This window comes from Rhinolophus sinicus, linkage group LG01 (genome assembly GCF_036562045.2).
Source record: "Rhinolophus sinicus isolate RSC01 linkage group LG01, ASM3656204v1, whole genome shotgun sequence".
NCBI classification, from domain to species: Eukaryota; Metazoa; Chordata; class Mammalia; order Chiroptera; family Rhinolophidae; genus Rhinolophus; species Rhinolophus sinicus.
The window spans coordinates 37133596-37158433 of NC_133751.1; the positions used below are offsets into that span (position 1 = coordinate 37133596).

Sequence of the window (24838 nt, forward strand, 5' to 3'; positions counted from 1 at the left end):
TACCTCTATGTGTGTGACCTGTGGAGGATCTGGGCATGGTTGAATTCTGATTGGTTGAATTTTTATCATTAGAATATCAAATGCTAACAGAGGCATAGGAGTACAGATTTTATAACTGCTTTTTCAATGAAATGATGTTGCTTGGATATATATATATATATATATATATATATATATATATATATGATATATAAGATTTTATTGGGGAAGGGGAACAGGACTTTGTTGGGGAACAGCGTGTACTTCTGGCACTTTTCCAAGTCAAGTTGTTGTCCTTTCAATCTTAGCTGTGGAGGGCACAGCTCAGTTCCAAGTCCAGTTGCCATTTTTAGTTGTGGGGGGCGCAGCCCACCATCCCTTGCGGGAGTCAAACCCAGCAACCTTTTGGTTGAGAGCCCGCGCTCTAACCAACTGAGCCACCTGTCCGTCCCGGATTTTTATATTTTATATTGTATTAATATAAAGCAGCCTTTAAAAAAAAATGTTGTAGGGAAGTATCTGAAAACATGCAGATCAATAGACCTTGGTGATAAAATGCCCCCAAACACAATGACTGACTCATAAAAAGGACATATTCCTATAACACAATTTCCACAAATCAAACTTGTATGAACACAGGAAGAACACATAAGAGTGCAAAAGAAAGAGTTTTGAACCATCATATTATAATAACACTAACCCAGGCTTATGGAGGACTTACTTTGTACCAGACATTGTTTCAAGCTCTATATGTATGTTAACTCACATAATCATCAGGAAACCTGTGAGGTACGCACTATTTTTATCCCCATTTTACAATCAGAAAATTGAGGTCCAGAAAAATGTAGTAACTTGGTCCCATAGCTCGTTAAGTGGTGGGGCCAGGCGTTGAATCCAGGCAGCCTGGTCTTCCTTCTTAACCACTGCCCTCCTGGGTGATTATGGTGGCTCTTGTGATTGCAAAAACTGCAGTTACTTTTGCACCAACCTAATACTTGACGCTCTGTCATCTATTACACAGCCTTTTCTTTTTGTGTGCTTGATTTCTTTGGGGTCTCCCCCAGGTCAGTCTTCCCTGGAAGACATGGTGATTTGCCCTGACCCTCAGCCTTAGGGACAGCTACGGCAAAGCTCAGTACCTATGATTTATGATCCACATCTTAGATTTAGAGTGTTGAGTAGGAAGATTTTGTGCTGGAATCCTTCACGCCTTTGCATCTCATGACTGGTGATAGAGGGATATAATGGGATAAGCCAATTGTATAAAAGGAGTTAAAACTGTTTAATGTCAATATAGGAGGACTTCTCTACGTGAGAAAAAGAGGCAACAATAGGTCTTGTTGGAATTGCTGGAGAGAAGATGGATTAATGATGTTGATGATGGTGACAGCTCCCACTACAGAGCACTCTGAGCCAGGCCGCGTTCTCAGTGGAGGGCAGATACTAACTTACTACAGGGCGCCTGGAGCAGTCAGCCTAGCTTTTAACGTGTCACAAATGGGATTCATGAGCCCTTTAGTAATTTTCAGGCAGTGGTAATCAGGACAGGTTCCCAGGAATGGTTAGCGGGTGGTGGGTGGTGAGATGGGCCCATGGAGTCTACCCCTTACCAGCTGTGTGAACTTGGGCAACTGGACTTCTCTCATGCTGTTCCTAGCTCATCAGTTACAATCCTGGGCGGAGGAGGAACTGTATCAGGCGCCCGTGGAGTACGGCTGTCCCTGTTCTCATCTGGAAAGGAGCGAGCGGGAAGAAGTTGAGGTGGGATGGAGCGTCGCGGAGACGCGGAGACAGAGATGCGAGGGGCAACAGGAAGACACGTAATTGCCAGCAAGATAGAGCTCTTGCCTGACGTGAGCCCTCTAGACGCTCTGCATTTCTTGGAGAGAATTAGGTGAATTATTTTACTTTCCAACCCTGGCCGTGCGACGCCGGCGCGGCCGGGCAGGGTGACCGCCCGGCCCCCTTATCCTGCTCCCCTCCACACCCGACTTGGGACCCGGCTCTGCGATTGGTCGGCTCGACCCAGGGCCGTTGCCGATTGGCGCTCGTCGGCGGAGGCTACAGGGTTTAAAGCGGGGGGCGGGGGCTCGCTGCCCAGCCGCATCGCTGTCCCCTCCGTGAGCCCGTCGCTGTCCCAGCCGTGCGCCCGTCGCGCTGTCGGAGCCGGACTCGCAGCCTCTCGTGACCGGCCGCCGCCTCCAGCGTCCCGCCTCGGGCCGTCGCTGGACAGCGGTTCGCGAGCGCGGGAGAGGTGGGACCAGGGCAGGAGCCGTCCAGACCGGTGCGCAGGCACCGTCAGTGAGGAGCGAGGTGCGGGGACGCCGGGGACGCTATGATGGTGGCCACGTGCCTGCAGGTAGTGGGCTTCGTCACGAGCTTCGTGGGTTGGATCGGCATCATCGTCACCACGTCCACCAATGACTGGGTGGTGACTTGCGGCTACACCATCCCCACCTGCCGCAAGCTGGACGAACTGGGCTCCAAGGGGCTGTGGGCTGACTGCGTCATGGCCACCGGGCTGTATCACTGCAAGCCCCTGGTCGACATCCTCATCCTGCCGGGTAAGGACCCCCGCCTTGCAAGTGGCTGCTCCCAAACCCTTGACAAAGAGGGGGGCACTAGAGAAAACATTTTGAGGGTTTGAAGACTGTTGAGCACATTTTTTTGACACTTTGAGTCCCACCTTGTTGTAGAGGAATTAGGCAGCAACGAACTTAACCCCTCTCTCAGCCTCAGTTTTCTTACCTGGAATTTGGGAGGATAGTAGTTGCCACTGGCCGAGTCACTCTAACAACTTAATGAGCTGAGACTTAGATACACAGAAGGAACTCAGCCCATGTCTTTGTGGGTTGTGCGCATTTAAAGGCATTTCCCAATTTCCTTAACAAGCGAAGTAACTTGGGTCCCCAACGCCATCAGTCTGGGAGCCGGTCCCTTTATGTCCCCCGCCCCCTGACTTTCTGCTGCCCCTTTAAGCCTCTCCTTAAGTGCCTCCTGTTAGTCCTTGTAGTCAGAATCAATCTCCCACCCCTACCTCGTTGCTGCCCTGGTATTGGCTCTTATCACCATCAGGGCACTTTTCTATTTGTTTTTTGTTCATTGCTCATAAGTCCACCTCTATTGCATTTTCAATTCCACTAAGATGTTGATGGTGTCCTACCTTCCTGCATCTTTTCCTGGACTTAGCACTGCCACCCGCACACAGGAGGTATGCACCATGCAAGTTAGTCCTGTGGTTTCACAATCCTTTTCTCCATTTTAGACTTTTAGAATGACAGAGGTTCTGGACCCAGCTTCACGGAATGCTGGCATTGGTAGGTCTTTGTGAGGCTGTCAGGTCCCTTGCTCACAGTTTGGGTGATTTGGACAAGTTACTAACCTCTATGAACCCCAGTTGTCTTCTTTCGAAAATTAAAATCAAACCAATCCCCTATCTTTCAGGGTTATTTTGGGGATTAAATGAGATGAGAAATGTGAACCTCTTTTGATGTAGTAGAATCAAGATGTAAGTGGTAGCTATAATTTTTTATCAAAAACCAGGCAAGATATTTGTAGGAACCTTTGACTGAAGCATAAAAGTATTCTCTGCGTCCTTTCCCTGAAATTAAGTTTATGAAGCAGTCAGTGCCAAGCAGTTTATTTTTAAAAAACATAGACCACCTGACAGAGGGGAGTGCATTTTAGGGAGGGCCTAATCCTTCCTGCTCTCCCTGTCCCTCACACTTTGGGTGGGAATGTGGACAGATTTCAGTCTTCATCTTTTGATTTCCAGACATGGCCTTGACACCCAGCACGTGGACAGCCTGCATCATGAATTTCAGAAGCTCGGTTTCTATTTGACTGTCTCCACTGTGCCAGCTCCCGCTGTCCTACAAGCCAGAGGGGCACAGGGCTATGGTCAGAGGTCTGCTTCAGACTGTGGGTCTCTCTGGGTATCTTCAAGGCAATAGATACTTGATTGATTGACTATCCTTAGTTCTGAAGAAGCTAGATGGGCGATGGTTAGGAGAGCACTCTTACAGAGTTTGAATTCTGGCAAAGCATGCGTAGCTTGCTAAGGGAGTGTTACAGTCGGGTGTTGGTGCACAGGGCAGCCTGGCCAGGTTTGGTATAAGGGTCCTGGTGTGTGAGGCAGGAGCTGGGGCTTGTTTTTTGGCTTTGTCATTAACTGCCTCTCCCAGGCCATGCCACTAGCTCTAATTCACTCTAAGCCAAAAGGGAGAGTAATAAATACACCCCCTCCCCTTTGTTTTGGAGGAGGGAGAGTGGTTCAGTGAGAAACAATATATTTAAGTTTGTCATATTCTCCCAGTATCTTGTCAGATTTATTTTACATAAATATTGTACATATTGTAAGCTGTTTCTTAATAAAATTGTTACCCGGCATTTTATTTGACAGTGTCAAGTTCGAGTTTTACTCTGCTCTTATTATTCAACTTGCTTATTCCTCCATTCATAATTGTACTATGTTTGCATCATCTGTTGTGGGCATCGTGTTACCTCCAGGTGTCTTCCCTCTAGGAATCTCTGGGGCTAGAGGGATGCCTTTGAAGCAATGACCATGGAATACTAACACCAGTAATAATAGCCAACCTTTTTAGAGTACTTAGCAGGTGCTAGGCACTGTTCTAAGCGCTGCATGAATCAACTAGCTTGATCTTAGTTGAATTCTATTAGAGAGACATAGGTACTATGATTGTTTTTACTCTATACATGAGGAAAGTGTCAAGACACAGTATTTCAGTAACTTGCCCAAGAGTCTATCAACAACTGACTATCAACAGCCCATCCATCACGGAAGACTTCTTGGAAGATTGGAGTTTTATTCTGAATATTTCCAAGGTGATGTCATAATGTAATCGGACTCGTGGCCCCTTCATCCTGGAAGCTTGGACAAATGGTCTAGAACAGGGATCCCCATTCAGTCTCTCCAGCCCTTAACCTCCCTTTTTTTGTCACTGTGTCACTTTAAACATGTAAAGCGATCACGGGCAACATTTAACACATGCTAAGTCCCGAAATGGGCAAGAGGGAGGAGGACAAGTGGTGCTGAATTCCCGTGAGGCAGTGTTTAGGATCCAAGGGGCCCCTTGGTCTAACCCACCCTGTCTGCTCTCTTGCTTCCAGGCTATGTGCAGGCCTGCCGCGCCCTGATGATTGCAGCCTCAGTCCTGGGCCTACCGGCCATTCTCCTGCTGCTGACGGTTCTCCCCTGCATCCGAATGGGCCACGAGCCTGGCGTGGCCAAGTACAGGCGGGCTCAGCTGGCTGGTGTTATGCTCATTCTGCTGGGTAAGACAGCTTTCTATATGGTGCCCAATTCTGAGTAAACCTGGTGAGTGTCAGCTCTTGCTTCTGCTTCATCCAGCTCAAGAGACATGTGAAAGGAAACCAAGTGAATCCTCTGCAGAATAGACACCCCCCCATGTATATCCCTTTGTGTGTCATGAGCAGTTCACACAGAGGGATAAGTCATGTCTGTGGGGGGTGGGTCTCTGAACATGAACATAAGTTAACAAACAAAAGGATTTTGAGGGTAATACCTAAGGGAGAGACCAGAAGGATGGAAAAAAGTTACGCAGTAGCTCTGCATTCAGGCTTCGCGATGGACTTCCCTTTTGAAAACACCAGTACCCAGGCCCCAGAGCAGGTCAACTGAGTCAGAATGTCTGGTTATTAGCCCAGACAAAGATATTTTTTGAAAGCTTCCCAGGTGACTGTTACATGTAGCCAGGGTTGAAAACTTCAGTTAAATTATAAAGAAGAATAGAGAAAGAGGAGGGCAAGAGAAAAGTAAGATGTTGAGGGTGGTAAACCACTAGGTGAGGATTTAGCCTTTCATTTAATAAGCATTCATTGCGCGCTTGCTGAGCGCTAAGCACCACGGTGGCACTGGGGCTGCTGGAAAGAAGGCAGTGTCTGCTTTGAGTACTTGGGCATCTTGATAGAGTGTGGCATATGCTCATCTTAAAAAGCAACACAAGCTGTGCACACACATAGCAAGGCACCTAAACCAGACTGGGGGACCCAGAGCAGAAGAGGACCCCAGAGAGTTGGAGGGAAGGTGATCAGGTTACGGATTAGAGGGAGGGACAGTCCTCACACAGAAAATGGCATGGATTCATTCTCTTCTCCTGATTACTCCCTCACACCAAGGGCTTGATTTAACCACCCAGGGACAGTCTGTCTAGCTCTGTTCTCTTCAGCGATTTCATATCTATTTTTTTCTTGAATGCTAATTCCCTCAGTACATTCTGAATGCTGTCTAGACATAAATAAGAACAGCAGCTCTTGTTGCAAAGTGCACTGATATATCAGTGAGGAGAACTGGGTTAGATATAAAGTCAGGTTCTCCTGGGACAAGGAATTCCTATCCCCAAACTGGTATCAGACCATGTGCTTGAGGGATAAGGGGAAGGGATCAGGGTTCTGTTTGGGTCATTGCCACTTAGTGATGGTCAGCAACCATGACACCAGGGAGGTGAGGGGATGTGAGCGGTAGGGGCACCATTTCACAAGGTGGCAAAGCAATGAAGGTTTTCAGAGGCTTGTGAAGCCTCAGAGAATTCAGTGTGGGTTTGTGTGCGTGTATGTGCACGCACTCGCGGTGACAGGAGTGAAAAGACCAGAAAACCACTGTAATTTCCAAAGAAGAATGTGGGCATGGACATTTTGGTTCCAGCCACAAAGAATTTGTGTGGGAGTGACACACAGAATACAGAATCAGCCTCAAGTGCTTCGTCTAACTCACGGGGGTCCCCTTTTGTGGTACTTTTGGTGGTCAGACCTTTGTATCCAAATTCTCTTTCCAATGGGTAGGAACTGGTTTGTAGAATCCAGAGAAACTCTTCTTATCCTAAACATTTGCTGTTGTTTGTGACTTTCCTCTCATTCTTACAGAAGCCCCAGAAGGTTCTCTCTTGGGCTCTGAGGATGCAAAGCTGAAGGATGAGTCTGTTGTGTTAGGTATTCATCTTTAGAAATTCTGGTCTACAATATAAGAGTCACAGAATATCCACAAGGAAGAGAATACATTAAAAAAAACCCCACAAAACCAAACTCAAACCCTATGGAACATAAAGATATAAAAGCAAAACACATATAGACAAATTGGTATATAACACCCTCCCCGCCAAAAAAACACCCTCCCCCCCCAAAAAATAAATAACAACTGAATTGTCTAGTTAAATAAGAAGGGTTATTAAAAAAACAGCAACCAGTTGTTTGAAACTTCCTACCTGAATTAAATAAAGTTTTATCTTTTTCAAATGGGTGGGTGGATGTGGACAGAATCATGGAAAGGAAAGTGAGGTGGGACTGGGTAATGACATGAGTTCCTCAGTCCGTTTGCTGCCTGGAGTAAAACGATGGCAGGGCTGTTGAGAGAGGCTGCGGCTTTCTGGTCACTGGCTGTTAGGACTGGACAGAGGGCACTGCTCCTTGCCCTCTTTGTATCGTTGCATTTCCAGGGTTACCTGCTCCCTCTTTGGTGACTCCTGTCTGGATTTATTTTTCAGGGGGTGGCCCCTTGCCTTTGGGTTGGATATTATTTTGACTGAAACGAGCTAGCTCTGGAAATGTAAAGCTTATTGTCTCAAGTGTAGCACCTGCTGGACTCCTCTAGGTTTCTCCCCATGGAGCCAGAGAGCCTTGTTTGCCCTGTTGGCAGAGGGCGGGAGGAGCTAGAGAGAGTGAAGGCTCCCTTTGTGTTACTCTGGATTGGGTTCTGCCACTCTCCCTCTCCAGGAGAAGCCAGTGCTGGGATTGCGCTGGGTCCCTGAGGTCACCGATGGTGCTCCAGCTGAGGTGTGGTCACTCACCAAAGGGACCAGACAGCATGGGGCTTTGGGGACCTGGGAAGTGGAAATAGTGTTGAAGCTCATCTTGGTATGGAAACTAGAAGTTAAACTATTAGGAAACAATTAGTTAAAATCAGTTCTTCCTGACCCTGAAAATCTTTAATGATTTTTTTTTGAAAGCTTAAAGACATTATGTCTGTTGTACAACAGCTTTGTCTTCTCGGCAGTCTAAGTTTAATGGTGTGAGGGTTTAGTTCCTGCTGTGGGGAAGCGAATGGGGGCCTGATGCTGCTGGCTTCTTAACCAGACGAGTAGCTCAAGGAGCAGCCGGCTGCTCGTATTGGAACGGATCTGAGACGAATCCAATCTGTGGTTTTTCAAAAGCCTCTGCTGAGGCAGGAGGTGTCTATGCCCCAAATTGCTTTATTTTATTTGGAGTCAGACCAACTGTACTGAATCTCGGATTTACCATGTTCTAGCTGTGTGAACTGGAGCATTACTTAATGTCTCTGAGACTTTATATAAAATGGGGACAATAATACCTCCCTCTGAGGTTGGTAAAAATGGTGAAATGATATATGCAAATGATTTAGCAGAGTGTCTGGCACATAGTACATGCTCAACAAATGGCTGCTATTGTTATTGCTGTTGTTGATTAGAGAAAATAGAGATCTACTTCAGAGGGCAATTGGGAATTCTTCGTTCATGTCTAATTTCTGCAGGGTAATAATCTCCACATGTGGAACTGGTAAGGAGAGACAGTGAACTCCTGGAAACACTAAGTGTAATCTTAGTCTAATAGAAATATTTCCTTTGCTTACTTTGTAGAAATGTGTGTAGGGATCAATAGTTGGAGTTTTTTTATTCCATTATAAAAAGCCACATTAAGCTACCTGATTGAAAATGCTCAAGCTTAGTTTTGATTCAGTCTGAGTCTCACCTCACTGTAACTTAGAAAGTACTTGATTTGGGTATTTTTTGGGGATATGGGGTGAGGAATGGAAGGAAAGGAAATGCATTTTCCTTCCTAAGTGGAATGCTTTCATCTTCTCTCCTCCTTTTAAAAAATATGGCCCCAGGAATACTACTTGTATTGGAAAAAAGTGTTTTAAGTTGGAACTAACAGGTTAATGAAATTGCAGTAAAATAAAGGGTGTATACAAATGTGGCACAAATTGAGCTTGTCATGCACACAGAATCAGATGTCCTGTAGGGAACAGGAATCCTTGGGTGTGGAATAAACAGTGATACCCTTTATCTTGGGGTCTTAATTAGAATAGTTAGAAGAGGTCTTCCTCCAAATTCATCAGCTTTATACAAATGAGTCCTTAATCTACATCAAATGGCATCTTAATATAGTTGTGGCTTAAAATGACCTTATCAGTAAAATTGGAAGAATTCAGTGCTTTATGAGGTCTCTCCAGTCTCTAAATTCTGTGATATTAAAAAACCGAAACAAACAAAAACAACACGACCGTGAGATTGGCTTTGTAAAAAGGACATAGAAAAAAAATATATAATGATGTGTGGAATAGAAATAAAGGGAAAAAATGTTGAAAGCAGGCCAGGAAAATAATGTACTCAAATATTCCGTTGACTAGATGGTTGTGGTATATATTAGATCTTCATAAAAGTCATTGTCTAAGAGATCTATGTCCCTTGGCAGCTATGTTTTCCTAAGTCAAAATTTAGAGAATGATAAATGAAAAGAACTTTTTTTCTAATTTCAAATTATAAGGGAACAACAAATAAATATGACTCCAACCAACAGCTTGTTAGAAATCTCATTACTTGTTGCCTTGAGTTAACTGGCTTCTTTGTGAAAAGCTAGAGCTAACTGCTATTTAGATCGTGTGTGATAATAGTATAGATTGTAGAGGACAGTGTTCAATGCCTTGTGAAGTGTTAAATGGGGGGGAATTTTTTAAAAGAGGATTTATTATGGAAAATTTCCAACATACACAAGGTAGAAAGAATAGTCTAATGAACCCCACAAACCCAAATTCATTCTCAATAATGATCAACTCATGGCCCATCTGCTTCATCTGTCTGCTTCTCTTTTCCTTCCAGTCCCCAGATTGTTTTTTTTAAGCAAATCTCAGATGTAATATCAAGGAAGATTATTTTCAATAATCTTGATATAAATCAGATTAACTTAAGTGATTTTAATGAAAATATTGCTTTGTGTTAGAAATGATGCTTTTAAAAGTCCTTTCAGTGCTTCATACTGAAAGTGACAAAGCCTGAAAACAGAGGTGCTCATTGGAGAAAGGAAAAAATGTTGGTTTCATGCTCTCTTGTCTTTCTGGGCCTCTTTGTCTGTCTCTTTCTCTAAGTTGTTACCTCCAAACACACCTGTGCCAATTTTAACTTCCTCATATTTATTTAACTCCATATATCACCATATGTCATCAAGTCCCTAAAGGTATTAAAAACTACATTTACATTTCATTATTCTAAAATTGGCTTTCCAAATATTCTGTATTTGGCTACATCAAGATCATTGTTAACTTTTAATAAGGGTGTATTCTATCAACTAAAGAATACATTATATTACATTATTTGAAACTTACCAAAAGAGGCAAACAATTTTATTCAATGAAGAGCAAGGAATTCTACTTGTAGAGGACAAGGCCAGATGAATCTATATGTGCACAGCGAAGCTTTCTTCTGCCCTTCTCTCCTTCTTTTGTTTTTTAAGCTAAGACTATCCTCAATTTTCACTGTCTTTCCCTCCACAGATGACAGAATTTTCCCACTTGTGCAGTAAACTATTGCATCTTCTGAAGGTAGAAAGGAGAAACAGATTGAAAAATCTGAGCGTTAAAATTCTCCTGTCCTATTTTTAGAGATTTAATTTAAAAATAAATTCTGATGACATGAAACCAATGAAAATTCCCTCTGTCTTTCTTCAATTTTCTTTATCTTACAGGTAACGGTGACTTTTTAAGAAAAACATTTAAAAAAGATTCCTTAAATAGCGGAGGGGACCATTATAATCAATCAATCAATCTCTCTCTCTCTCTCTCTCTCTCTCTCTCTCTCTCTCTCTCTCTTTTTCTCTCCCTCTCTCTCTCCAAATAGAAATAAATCTAACATATCTTCTATGTCTTCAAGAAAGCCAAAAATTAGGCTCAAATAAACTCTTACAAAAGTTTAAAGAAAAAACCAAAAATCATTGCCAGTGCTATTAATATTTCATGTTTTAGTTGAGTTTTGACTTTCATTTTTAACTTTATTGATTAAAACATCCCCTTTTCCTTTCAAATCACTGCTGAAGTTGAGTAAATTCTCCCTTTTTAGTTTATAAACATTCTTCATTGTGAGTTCAATTGAAGGTCACTGTTTCCAGTGAACCTCTCATTTCCCTTCATGTTGTGTGGCGGTCTGTCATCCTGTAGTGGTTTTGATGTGGTTGGTCTTTGAGAGCCACAGGAATTCCACTCAGAGTTCATTTATCTAATAGGAAATAAAGACTCTGCTGGTGCTCATTTGTCTTGTTTTGCATGGATTATAAAAGAAGACAATCTTTAATGAGGTAAATCATGAGCTTGTAACTTTATGTGTGTTAAAGTCACATGAAGGTTTTATGATTTTGGAAGTCAGTTTTGGTGGGTGTGAAGTGGAAAGTAGACTTGAAATGAGACCACCTCTCTTCCACCCATCCATATATGTGTCTATCCACCCATTCACTCATCTAGTCCTTTAGGTTCATTATTTAAATATTTAGACGTTTTTATGATTTTTCCTTTTTCTAGTGAATTATACTGGAAGAAAATCTAACAAAATCGCTAAAACACTCAACATCAAGATTGATGATTACTTTTGGAATACTGAGCCTGATTCTTTCCTTATGTGAAGATAATCTTGTTTTATTAGTTTGCTTATTAAACTAATAAGGGGAAGAATTAAATGAAGTCAGAAGTAATTTCTAATCTTATTCTATGAAATCTAAACCAAATCTAAAAGTTCAGTTAGGTTTATGTGACCTGTGGGGAATGCTTTTGTGTGTGTGTGTTGTATGTGTAAATACAAAGAATTGAAAAATATAAAACTTAATTTAACTGTAAGCTGTTTTGAAACCAGTTAATTGTTTATAGGAAAGATCAGTTGGATTGAACCAAATCAGTTGTTTCAGAATCAAAACTTCTTTCCTCTGTGGCATTCAGCTTTACATTCCCCAACTTTTCTCTCTGTTAAGCTTGGGTGTTTGGAATCCATTGCTAGATTGCTGTTTTTGCCCATAGCAGACAAATTCCTACTTTTGGGGTCTAGGGGTGTTTAGCTGGAGTGTGTATTGATACAGAGAATCTAGAGCAGTAATCTCTGGCTGAAACACTGGCGAAGAGGTTTCAGTCCCTTGTCCTGAAAGAGAAAAAGGCTTTTCTCTGTGCCTCCCTGTGAGTATGCCTCCGGTAATAGCGAAGCAGTTCTCCAAGAGTGCCAGAGGTGGAACATTGGCAAGAGGAAGAAAAGAAAAAGACTTTCCCCTGTATCAGGTGTTCAAAGCCCTAGGCTGGACAGTGAAGATTCAATTAACACTGATCTTCTGGAGGGCATTTTATTTACAGAAGGAAAATACATCTTCTCATATACAAATATTACAGAAGCTGGCATGATTGTAGTCACTCTTGAACAAAAATACAGCCATTAACATATGGATAGATTTTTAGCTTCTTAGATAATTTATATAAGCTCCTTAAATATGTGAATAGTTCATAATTAACAGAGTGAATTCAGGCTCTTAGAAAGTCAATTTGAGCAAGTCAAAGGCCCCAAATTCATTCTCTCCCTCTGACTTCCACTTGGGATCTATACATTTGTAGGATCGGAATCACATCTGTTGAGGTCTGTCTATTCCCAGTTTGTGGGGGTGGACTTAGTCTTTTGTCAACAAAAGCCTATGTTACAAGCTACACAAATGCAATGAGATAGTTTAAAAGGCCTTTCAAAATGGTTAAGACAAATCTTTCCTTCATTTTCTAATGTACCAGGCTGTTAGATTTGAAGGTTTATGTTAAAGAAAAACTATATTTCTTCTCTGTGAGCATAGAGGTAAGTTAGAAAATCACTCTGTGAGTAGAAATCAGAAAAAGTTTGCTGAATTAAGAGTAACAAAGGTACTAAAGATAGGTATTATTGCAATGCTCTGTCTTGAATTTATTGAAGTATTTATGGTTAATGATTGGAAACATTAGTATTAATATTATTATTGTTGTTGTTACTATTATTAGTCTGTGAACATCAATGTGTTATCCCAGCTTCAAGCTTTAAAATTTCTCTTCTGCTTGTAATTGTGAGAAATCACATGATAAAGGAAATTATGGAGTTACTTTGTCTAGTGCTGTGTTGTTCAGCACAATAGCCAATATGATTATGTAAATTTAAGTGAATTACAATTCAGCATTCGGTTTTTCAGTCTCACAGGCTTCAGGAGAAACAGTTGATAACCCACGTAGCTTGTGGCTACACTATTTGACAGTGCTGATCTAGAGCTTTCTTTTTTTTTTTTTTCTTTATAAGCTGCTGCCTGCCCTTGTTTCGTTCCTTTGTTAATGAGGAGGGGAAAACCTAGATGATATAGAGGCTGTTTCTTATTGTAGTCTTTAAAATCTAAACCAAATCTGAAAGTTAGACTTGTTGGTACAAGACTGTGCAGTGCTACCATCATGATCCCATCACAACAAATATCACCATAAAATCCTTGAATGGGTAAACTGTTTTACTCTAAGACTATTCATTTTTGTGTTGAGATTTTTGTGATTGTGAACAGCGTAACACAAACTCAGACTCTTAGCTGATACTCCACTGATGTCTAGCAATAATTTACCACAGCAAGAGAATTGTCATAGCTTTCTCAGGTCTTTGTAATGTGAATTCACTAAATTGAAAAAATATAGTAGAAAATTGAAGTGGGCATTAACTTGTTTCTCATTTCTGAATAGCTCAGGTCATTCAGTTTTTCAACTGATATGCATTGAGCACATACTATGTGCTTTCCTGAACTAAATGCTGACTTTACAAACATAGGGTAAGACTTGAACCTTGCCTTCAAGGAACTTGGGACTTGGAATGGAAAATAGACATGTAAAGGGATAATTATTATACAATTAGGTAAGTGTAATAATAAAATGATCACTTTGATATATAAAGATATATAAGTAAATACAAACACATATTTTGGATTTAAATGATTTATTTCTATGTTTTTACATTGGACTTCTTTTGTCTCTGCCATCTGTTAGAAAAATAAGGACCTAGCAGTTTGACACAAGCTTTTGATCAGCTTATTGTACATGTGCAAACATTTGGGTTCCGATTGCCCAGGGAGTAGAGCTGTGTGTATCGATTTTTCCTGGGGTTGGTTGGAAGCCAGGGTGTGTGTGTGTGGAATGAAGGGCGGCTTGCTCACTGCCCCTGGTGTATGATGGGTATGCCCAGTCACAGCCTTCTCCGTGTCTCCCCAGCTCTGTGCGCCATTGTCGCCACCATCTGGTTCCCTGTGTGTGCCCATCGTGAGACCACCATCGTGAGCTTTGGGTACTCCCTGTACGCAGGCTGGATCGGCGCTGTGCTGTGTCTCGTGGGTGGCTGTGTCATCGTCTGCTGCGCTGGAGATGCCCAGGCGTTTGGCGAAAACCGTTTCTACTACTCTTCGGGTTCCAGCTCCCCTACTCATGCCAAGAGCGCCCATGTATGAGAGGGCTGCTGGCCTGCCCATGGAGGCGCTGCAGGTGCTGGGCCCATGGCCCTAGGTTTGCTCGCCACAGTCGTAGTGGGGGAGCCCACTCCTCTGTCTGGCTCCAAAGCCAAAGGTCTAGAAAAGCATCCTGTCTGGCATTTTGTAGTCTTAACAACCCCGCCCTCCCCATTTTGTTGTCTTAAATCTTTAGCTCAGATAATGCCCACACAGTTTTCTCATGGTTTTGCCCACTATTAGCTCTTGGGCATTCCTTTCTTCATATATATATATATATATATATATATATATATATATATATATGATTTTTTATTTTATTCTTTTTCTTCTTTCTACATTTTAAATATGTTGCAAACATTGCTGAACTGGGTGTGGGGGAGAGAAATACAAGAGACTTTTCAAACTGTTACAGATGACAATGGGCGCCTCATAAAGATGCCTCTCTGTTCCCTCCCTCCTCTTCAGCTCTAAGGTCATTTACTTATAAGCGATAGAAAAAGATAGACTTGGGGACGCGGGATGGGCAAGGGAGGGGAATCGTGGAAGTTTCCCTTCACGGGAGTTTCCCTTTTGTAAGTTGAGGACAAGGGGTGGGGATATTGTTTAGTTTGTGATTTTACATTTATCTGTACATACTTTTTCAAGATTGTTCATTTTTATAACCATGGTTTTCCTGAAATTCTCAATTCATCAGTATGAAGGAAATGAACCAAATAGACTTTAATTGTGTGATAAATAACAGTACAAGTGAGCATAACGCTAACTGACATTCCACAAAACATTTTTGGTTTCCAGGTTTGTGTGATGTAGTTTTTAATCCTGCACTTGCATACGCTTCCACTTAACACATTTTAAAGGCTTTTTTTCCTTTTCTCTATTTTCATTCTGTTAGCCATCTTGAAGTGATATTAACATAAATTGTACTGTTGAATTTGGCTTTACGGGTGTAAACTCTGATGGTGTATCAGTATCTGAGACCCCAAACTCTCCAAATATTGATGGTGCATTTTGTTCTTTAAGTGAAATCTGTGCAATAAAATAACAGACTGTCTGCAAAACTGGCCTTTAATATTCTGTGGTATCTAGAGGTATGACATATTGGTGTTAAAAGGTTTCATTAATCTCTAGTAATTTATCGGGAACCCAATCATTGATGCAAGAAAACTCATTCCGCACTGCCCTGAATAATTAAAACATTATATTTTATTCACTATATTGTGGTGGTAATGTGTGGTCATAAAAGTATAACCTAGATGCTCTCTGGGTTTCTGACGCAGGGTGACATTATGGCATCTTTAAGTCACATATAAATGAGTGGTAGTCAGAAACCATATGTCAAGCATTATGCAGTTAAACTTTTAAAATCTACTTTGTAATTTAGTAAAAGAATTGAGTAGGTATAAAAGAAACCCATTTTTTTAAACCTTTAGGTAATAATATCTAAATGCATTATGTCCAAATGTATACATATAGATATTTGGAAATTTTGGACAAAGACAGACACATTGAGTTGATTTTTGTTTGTTTTCTGTTCCAGAAACTGTCCAGTTATGATTCTGCTCTAAAAAAAAACAACAGATTACAATCTACTTTGGCAGTATTTTTCCAACAATACTAATTTCATTAGCTGATAGTATAATAATTGGCAAACATTTCCTCTTTGGAAATATCCACTCAGGCTGGTCATTTTGGTAGATATTTGTGTACATTAGGAGATTATAACCTGATGGAAACTATTTCTGAATTACTTACATAGAAAAGACAAACTTCACATTGGCCAAAATATTTGCTTAGTTATCATACAGTTTTGATAAAGACACTAGTCATGTGATTATATGGGAGGACCCTCCTTACCTCATGAAAACTCAGCAGGTTATGACTGTGAACATGAATGAAGCACAAGGAATTTGGTAGTGGGGGCTGGACAATTAAGGCTTTGGGTCCCCACATCCCCTCTCCTCCCAACCATGGGCTTGAATCAGAAGTGTCAAGTCCTTCTCTTCTTATGAATGTATGTGCCCACTCCCTTATCTCCTCCCCTACGGCTGCTGCTTTCTCATGTGTGAGGGTAGGCATGCTGCATAAGCCCCACTTTCCCCTGAAGCAGAAGAAACACCCTAAATCTCTCCAAACTGACTGCTGCCGGCCTAACTAGGGAATTCCGCTTTTTAGGTCCTAACTCCAGTATGACGGAGATAAGGAGGGGTAGCTGTTCCTTTAGAATAGCACTGTCCAGTAGAAATATACTAGGAGCCACGTATGTCTTGTAAAATTTTCTAGGAGTCACCTTAACAAAGCTAAAAATAAATAAGTGGAATTAATTTTAATATATTGTGTTTAATCCAATACATCTAAAATATTATTTTAATACTTAGGCAGTTAATGGGCTATTTTACGTCCTTTTTTTGGTATTAAGTCTTTGGATTCCAGTGTGTGTTTTACACTTACAGCCCATCTCAATTGTTCTAGCCACACTTTAAGTGCTCGATGGCCACGTAGGGCTGGTGGCTATTGGATTGGACAGCACAGCTACAGGACAACAGGTCTGGCCCAGAAACCATCAAGGGGGATTCAGTCTTGATTTTGTCTGCTCTCATTAGAGCTCCATTAGAACCTGGCAAGTAATGTCAACAATTGTCACCCGGGGAAGACAATATTCCCCATCACAGGTAACATGGCAGACCCAAAGTGCTCTACCCAAAAAACAGGGAAAAGGGAACTCGTGCTCTTGAAACCTGTTTGTGCCAGGAACTTCACACGTTTAATTCTTCCCCCAGTCCCCATTGTATAGATGATGAAAATGAAATGTGGTGTTCAGATTGTCAAGGTCAGATAGCCACTCTATAGAACTAAAATTGGATTGAAATCTAATTGTAAAACCCTAGTTCTCTAATTTAAGAATCACTACTAGGAAGTCAGGTGAAATGCAGATTCGCTGTCTTCACCCTCACAGACCCAACTCTGCTGGGTACCCCAAAATCTGTATTTTTATTGTGTACCCTCAGTGATTCTATGAGGTAGTCCCCATGCAATATAGTGAAGGGAAAGCCCTCTTTCTCATGCCTTTCTGGAGGTCAGCTAATCCTCTTTGTCCCGCTTTGATGGCCCTCAGAAGGGAGATTACTTTGAGAGCTGCATCCAGAGTCCCCCTTACCCCCCACACCCCCCACACCTTTGGCCTATTCTGAAGAGACTACATGCAGGGGATCTTTGGTCTGAAATGAACCAGTTTAGCTCATGCTTTCCAAGAATTTGATATAAAACAAATCAGAGATAGAATGTTTCAAGGAAATCTCTGAATGTAGGGATGCTAGTTACAAGACAGCAACAAAAAAGAGAAAGTTGTGTACTTAAAGGATACAAGTTACATATTTGTGCTGAGTTGGTGGTTTGGAATAACAATAGAACAAAGTTTGGTTGTATCTTGCCCTGTGTGTGTTTTTTCTTTTAAATTTCAGCTTTGCGTGTCAGGGTCCCTCTATACAATGTACACAATGTGAACCGCAGCATCCTAAATGTTTGGCAGGACATTCATGCTCATGACATCACATGCTGGCAGGACAGGGAGGCCACTGTGGGGCTGGCCCCGGGAAGAGGCCGCATCAGTGCTGCCATTGAGATGTCCCCACAAAAGAGTGTGTGACAGCCAGATGTGCTGCTTAATGGAGACTGAACCAGAATTGTAAGTGAAGCGTTGGCACATGCTGCTTGGGGCTTGAATAGTAGCTCTTGAGGAATCTATATTTCTTTACCTCAATGCAGAATCTGAGAGCTCAGGCTTTGTGGTCGTGTGGCTGGGGGAGGGAATGGAGATGGAGGGACTTGTCACTGCTCCATGACCCATTGTTGAAATGAAAAACGTGGAAAGGTTAAACCATTTCTAGAGGACTGTGGAAGGTAAGAATTGCTTATGCTTTATATCAAAATTACCTTTCAAGGAGAACCCAGCTGTCACAGAGCCCAGTCTGGGGCTTTCTTTAATTAAAACGGTTCTTTCTCTTATGTTGAGTTCTACACAGCTTTGCTTTCCAAACTGTCATGTGCATACAGATCACCCGCGGATCTTGTTAAAATGCAGATTCTGATCCTGCAGGTCTGGGGTAGGGCCTGGGATTCTGCATTTCTAACAGGGTCTCCGGATGCTGGCGCAGTTGATGTAGACTCAGACCTGGAGTAATATAGAAAATTTGATCCCCATAGAAAAATACACATCAGAAAATAAAAGTTTCCCATCATTACATCATTAGAATTTATTTTGTATATATTCTTGGTCATCATTTTATTTTAAAACCAAAATCACTAACATACTCTATGTATAGATTTGTAACCTGCTGTATAAAAAACAAACAATATGTAGAGAACATTTTCTATCTCATGAAGTGTTTTTCTAAAACAACGTTTTGTTTTTTTTTAATATTTATTAGGGTGACAATTATTAGTAAAATTACATAGATTTCAGGTGTACAATTCTGTATTACATCATCTATAAATCCCATTGTGTGTTCACCACCCAGAGTCAGTTCTCCTTCCATCACCATATATTTGATCCCCCTTACCCTCATCTCCCACCCCCTCCCCCCTTACCCTCTGGTAACCACTAAACTACTGTCTGTGTCTATGAGTTTTTGTAAAATGACATTTTTAATATCTGCATAATCTTCCATTGTTTGTGTACCATAATTTACTCAAGGAATTCCGAAGTATATCTTTGTTATTCCGATTCTTTTCTAATTTTTTCTAAGTAATTTTGCCATGAAGATCCTTAGATGTTTGCACATACACATGATGGTCTCTTTAAGATAAATTCCTAGAGAGGAATTGCTGGATCGAATATCCCCAAAGTGTTTTAAGAACCATTCATGTTTTTGCTAGAGAGATGCCTAGTTTCCCCTAGCTCTTCTAACAGAATTCAGTATATCAATTTAATTTGCTGTTCTTTTAAAATTATTAGAAATAATTAAAATTCACTGATGTTCATATGGAAATATGTAATAAAATTACCTAAGAAAATACTTATTAAAAATAGTTAATGAAGACATTTCAATAGTATTTATGATGGGAGAAAAGGTGTGAAGAGTGGAGGCTGAGGGTCTGAAGTTCAGCCTGTTCTACATTACAATTCTGCTGCAGTTGACTCTGGTCAAAAGGAGTCCAAACAGGAGCATTTATCTCCAGGAGACCTTGTGTTGGGGACAGTGATGCCAGTAGCATCAGAGTTATGAGGGGGCAGCTCTGGGACTAATGTTAGCTAAATCATTTTTTAAAATTTTATTTGCTCTCTCATAATCTATTAAGGCTAATATATTGAGACAAAAACAAAGCAGGGTAAAAAAAAAATGAATCCGTTGCTCTGTCCCCAACCCTTCTAGACATTAATTTTGTGTTTAAGATAAAAAGAAAATTTACCTGGGTTCTCTTGCTGCCTGTTTTTTTTTTTTTTTAAAAAATTCATGTTTCAACTAAGGGTCAGGAAAAATGCACATGAAGGAGTCCTTTCAGAGGCATGAGAAGGTCCAGGACTGTTGGAGATGAGAGCAATTGTACCACAGGGCAGACGGCCTTTCGGGTGTTGGCTTTGGCTTCCAGGAGCAGGGTAGAACCTTTCCCCGGTTGGGCCAGTCATCGTACCTCAATGCCCTGAGAGGACAGGGAATAGCCCCGGTGGCCAGCAGTTCCTCCATACTGGCCTAGCCAGAGCCCATCCTTTCCTGGAACTGTGGGTCAGAGCACATCCCTCTCTGATAGCAAAAGTGGGAAGAGGTTAGCCTGAGCTCTTAGCAGCTGTGGTTCCAGCCCTGTGGAAAACGTGAGTCTGGGAAAATGAGGCCAAATGCAGAGGGACGTAGAGGCAAAAGAACAGAGAAAGGGCTTTGTGGTATATGAGGGCCGGGTTTCATCATTTCTGAGGTCAGCCTCACACGTGATTTGTTTATACAAACCGATACCCTCACTCACACCTTTACTTTTCTTAATCAAGTTTTGTCAGTTACAACCAATTCTGATTAGAGAGAGATTCTAGTTATAGACATAGGTCCCACAGTGTCCTCTTCCTTTGGGGCATTGCACCTTCTCTTTCACCAGCTGCATGGTCTGAAGGGACCATGACCCTCCTCCTTTGCCACAGTGAAAAGTTCAGAAGATGGATGTGTGATCCAATCAGTTCCAATAAAGTGACTCAATAAAGTTCTCTCCTGGCATTTTTCAAATTGATATTAAAGAAGGAGACCGTTCTTGTCCAGTTAAGAGAGATTCCAGTATCCTTGTGATCTGTCAACCTCGTGAAGGAGCATATCTGTAAGAAGGGCGAAGACGGCAGAAATAAGAGATGGAGAGCAGGGTGCCCAACAATACTCAGGACTCTAGTTCTAGATGACCCTGGAGCCAACACCATCATTTTTAGTCAAAGCTAGTCTGAGCTGGGGCACGTTTAATCAAAAACGTCTTCTTTAACAGAGGGCCACTTGAACCGTTTGTTTGGTTTAGACCTCAAGCCCGAGGCAGTCTCATATTTGGGCCACTGCTTGTGGTAAATTTATATAGGGCAGAAGGCCAAGGTTTCATAACTAATGTTTATCCCAACTGAAACCCATAGATACCCTCTTCACCTCCACCACTGTCCCCTTACCACCTGTCCCTTATATTAGCTGCTAAGTCAGAGATTAGGTAAACGGAAACCACTTTAAGTTTGCAAACGGAGAATTTAATACAGGGAATTGGTTGCAGATAATGGAATAGCTGAAAAACCACATAGGATGAGGAAGTAAATCAGAGTTTGGCAATAGTGGAAAGCCACTACCAAGCGATGGAGAGGCAATGAGAGGCCATGCCTTTAGAACCCAGAAACTGGGACCATGTAGTGGGAGCTGGGACTATGGTGGGGCTGCCAGATGAGGGCTGAGACCACAGAGGGAGGGGTTGTCCTGGGGGATCTGGGACCATGGGATAGACTCGGCTCCTGCTGAGGGAGCTACCCACAGCAGAGCAAAAGAGGGAGAAATACTCTGGTTTCTCCCCTCCTCCCGCTCTACAGAAGCAGCCAGAGGTCAAGGAAGCCTGGGGAATATAGATAGAAGAGTAGGAGAAGGGTAGGAAGTGGTTCTCAGAACAGACAGACAATTAAGGCTGAATATGGCAGAGCAGATCTAAGGATTAGGGAACCTCAAAATCTGGTAGCTGCTGAGGCCTCAAGAGGGGTGGAGTGGAGGGCAGGAACCCTCTGAGAGCCTGCTGTTAAGTGCCTCCCAAATGAGTACTTCTGGACTTGGTTAGGACATTGATTCAAAACTGATTGCAGTCCAGCATGGCGGCACCCAGTGGTGGTGTGAACTGTGAAGAGTTTGTGGAGTTCCAGGAATTACTCAAGGTGATAAGGAGATTGAGGACAGAATAGTACATTTATTAAACACTACGGTTCCAACAGCTTTCTTTGCAGGGAAATTGATGCTAGCCAAACCCGTAAACAACTTGATGCGTCTTTGACGGCAGCTCATGCAAGTAGGAACAGTCACAAAAAAACCGTACAGCTCAGATCTCATCAGTAATAGAAAACCTCCGAAAAGAGAGAGAAAAGAATTTGGACATTTCAACATTATTAAAGCAACTTAGAAAAGAACAGTCAAAATCGAAATGGATGTAGTTAGAACTGAATGTTGAGGAAGTGGTAAATGACAGGAACTGGAACTGGGAATGTATTTAAGGAACGCTGCTGAATTCACTTCAAGCCTCCAAAGAATGAATAAAAAGACACTTTTTTCTTTTTTGTTTCTTTTTTAAGGACCAGGTTATCTCATGAGAGCTCAGCATGACAGCCATCAACAGGACAAGCTTCCTAGGATGATTTCTGAGTCAACACTCCAAGAGCTTTTGTTGATTTCAGTCCCACTTAGCCAAGACATCAAGTATAAATTATTCTGATTCTGTAACACATCATTTATATATCACATTGTGTGTTCACCACCCAGAATCAGTTCTCCTTCCATCACCATATATTCGATCCCTTTTATCCTCATTACAGAATTGCACAACTGAAACCTATGTAACTTTACCAACAATTGTCACCCCAATACACTTTAATTAAAATAAATAAATAAATGAATAATTCTGATAATTATGGAGAAATCAACCATTATTTTATAGCGATTCTTAAAAAAATTGTACTACGATAATTTTCTGAAAATAAAAGTAAACAGAAATGAAAAAAAACCCAAACTGATTCCCAAATCTACCTTCCTCAATGGAACCCAGTGTGTGTTTGACAGCACTCAGGATGTCTCACAGTTCGACTGCTCAGGTTCGGAGATGAACCTGCTTCTCTTCTGGTGCTTCCTGGAACCGAAACCAGAACCTGAGCTCTAGACCACTTCCTTTCCCATTGATGCTACCTTGGCAGGGCAGGGCGGGGGGCCCTTTCTCATGTTCATTCTCACTGTCTCCTTGTCGCCTCAAGACTGCATTATCTCCTTCCTGGATGACTCCTTCCTCTCCTCCTTCCAGTCAACCTTCTGCTTCATCAATACACAAATCTCAGTATGTGTTCCCCTCACTTGACATCCTTTGATGTGTCCCCTTTGCTCTCTGGATAAAGTGCAAATTCCTTAGCTTGGCATGCAAAGCTTCATACTATGCCTACCTGGCTTTTATGAAAAATATTTATGAGTAAGAGAAACAGACTCTAGTGAGAGGAAACAAAAAAGAGATGTTTTGGGGGGAGGTAGGAAAATAGGACTTTGAGGAAGAAAACTTAGTTTCCACAGGAAACCAAACCCAGAGAAGGGAAAGTGCAAGGACAGTTTTGCAAGGGCTCTGTTGCTAGGATGAAGGAATTCCAATCATGTTTAGTTTTTTTTATCACTTAGTTTAAGATTCAAATACCAGGAAGGGAGCATCTGATTGGCTAGAAGGGTCATGTGGGTCAGACCTGGGACATATGCTCCATGTATATTTCTTTTCCTGGGGGGTGAGAAAGAGAATGATTCTGCCAAAGGAAGTTAGGGTCCTTTTAGCAAGGAAAGGGGACACTCATGCTGAGAGGATGCAAAATAACTCATGTCCATTACACCAATATCCAAAGGTTTAATTCAATCATTAACCTTCTTTTCCATTGGCTCCCTCTGCCACATTGCCCCATGAGCTCATCTAGAGAATGTTTTGGAGGGAGTCAATCATCACTGAACAATGGATACTTTATAGGAGAAATCACCTGGAGCATTATTATAAATTTTACACTCTTTCCGTAAAGCTATTTATATTTTCAGTACATCTAAAAAGCGATTATTAATTAAAATAACTCCCTTAGTCTGTCTTCTCGGAATGGAACAGAATTCTGAATTAAGTAGGCCTTCAGCGTATGATGTCAGCTACACAATTCATGGCTGTGCTATGTTTTTAGATCTGTGCTTCCTTAGAGCTTATGGATATTTTATTAAGACTTGAAATCCTGCTTATTATTTAAAAATTTACAAGCTCTTAAAACTTTGGTCATCTTAAAATGGGTTTTATGAGCATCTGATAAAATTATATTATTTATTTGTTCATTAATTGATGCATTTGTTAATTAAGTAAACATTTAATGAGCACTTGCTATGTGCCAGCCATGCATAGCTATAAGATATAAAAAAGAAAAAAAGAGCTCCAGTCATCAAATAACTGACAGTCTAGTGGTGTTTTCAGGTACATCATGAATAATGATGCCATTTGCTTCTTTTTGTTGTCACCTTTAACATACTTTGGAAAGATATACCCTGACTAGAGGGCAAAATAAAATACCAACAGATGCACATTATGGCACAGATTAAAGATAAGCGTTTATAGAATATAAAGGCATATTGACTAGGTCTTCTTCCAACGTTGCACCTTTTTTATGAGTGTTGAAAGTCAGCCAATCCCTAAGCTCCCTAAAGTCTATTGATTTAATTATGAGCAAAACAGTGAGGAATCAGCAGGAAAGTGCCTTCCACTCCAGGCTTCCGTACAATGTCCTGCTAAGATCTTCAGCAGAGGAGTATGCTGTTTTTTCTTGGGGCTGGAATTTACCTGAAGGTGTCAATCTCCTGTTTCTCTGAATGATTTAAAAATTCCCTCTCTGGGTGAGATTTAATCGTGATAGTTGCAACAGAAACATAGCTAAATCAGCTGGCATTGACTTATACATAAAATGCATGGCCACGTATAGTTAGCAGAGTAAAGTGGAGACTTGAAGCAATGACCCCCATGCTGGGGACAGTGAATAGTCTGAGTGCGCTGAACTGTTCCAAAGAGAAATAGGAAGAATGATATTTCTTTTCATAGTTGATTAAAAAACAAGAAAACAATAAAAATGAAAGTCTCAGCTTTATTGAGTTACTAATATAGGTATCAC

At 41.5% G+C, this 24838-nt stretch overlaps 1 protein-coding gene and 1 pseudogene across 1 annotated transcript; both read left to right on the forward strand.

Moving 5' to 3' along the window:
• Nucleotides 1-2067: 2067 nt before the first annotated feature.
• Nucleotides 2068-15539, forward strand: CLDN11 (claudin 11). The gene is made up of 3 exons (XM_019735325.2): nucleotides 2068-2543; nucleotides 5110-5274; nucleotides 14249-15539. The coding sequence occupies exons 1-3, from the start codon at nucleotides 2315-2317 to the stop codon at nucleotides 14479-14481; spliced, it is 627 nt and encodes a 208-aa protein (XP_019590884.1). The 5' UTR covers nucleotides 2068-2314; the 3' UTR covers nucleotides 14482-15539.
• A 118-nt stretch (nucleotides 15540-15657) lies between these two features.
• Nucleotides 15658-22220, forward strand: LOC141570594 (protein MIX23 pseudogene; annotated as a pseudogene).
• Nucleotides 22221-24838: the final 2618 nt, after the last annotated feature.

Coding starts and splice junctions, on each gene's coding strand:
- CLDN11 (XM_019735325.2), top strand. CDS start 2,315: ATGATGGTGGCCACGTGCCTGCAGGTAGTGGGCTTCGTCACGAGCTTC. Junction 2,544..5,109: donor CGACATCCTCATCCTGCCGG/GTAAGGACCCCC, acceptor TCTTGCTTCCAG/GCTATGTGCAGGCCTGCCGC. Junction 5,275..14,248: donor TGTTATGCTCATTCTGCTGG/GTAAGACAGCTT, acceptor GTGTCTCCCCAG/CTCTGTGCGCCATTGTCGCC.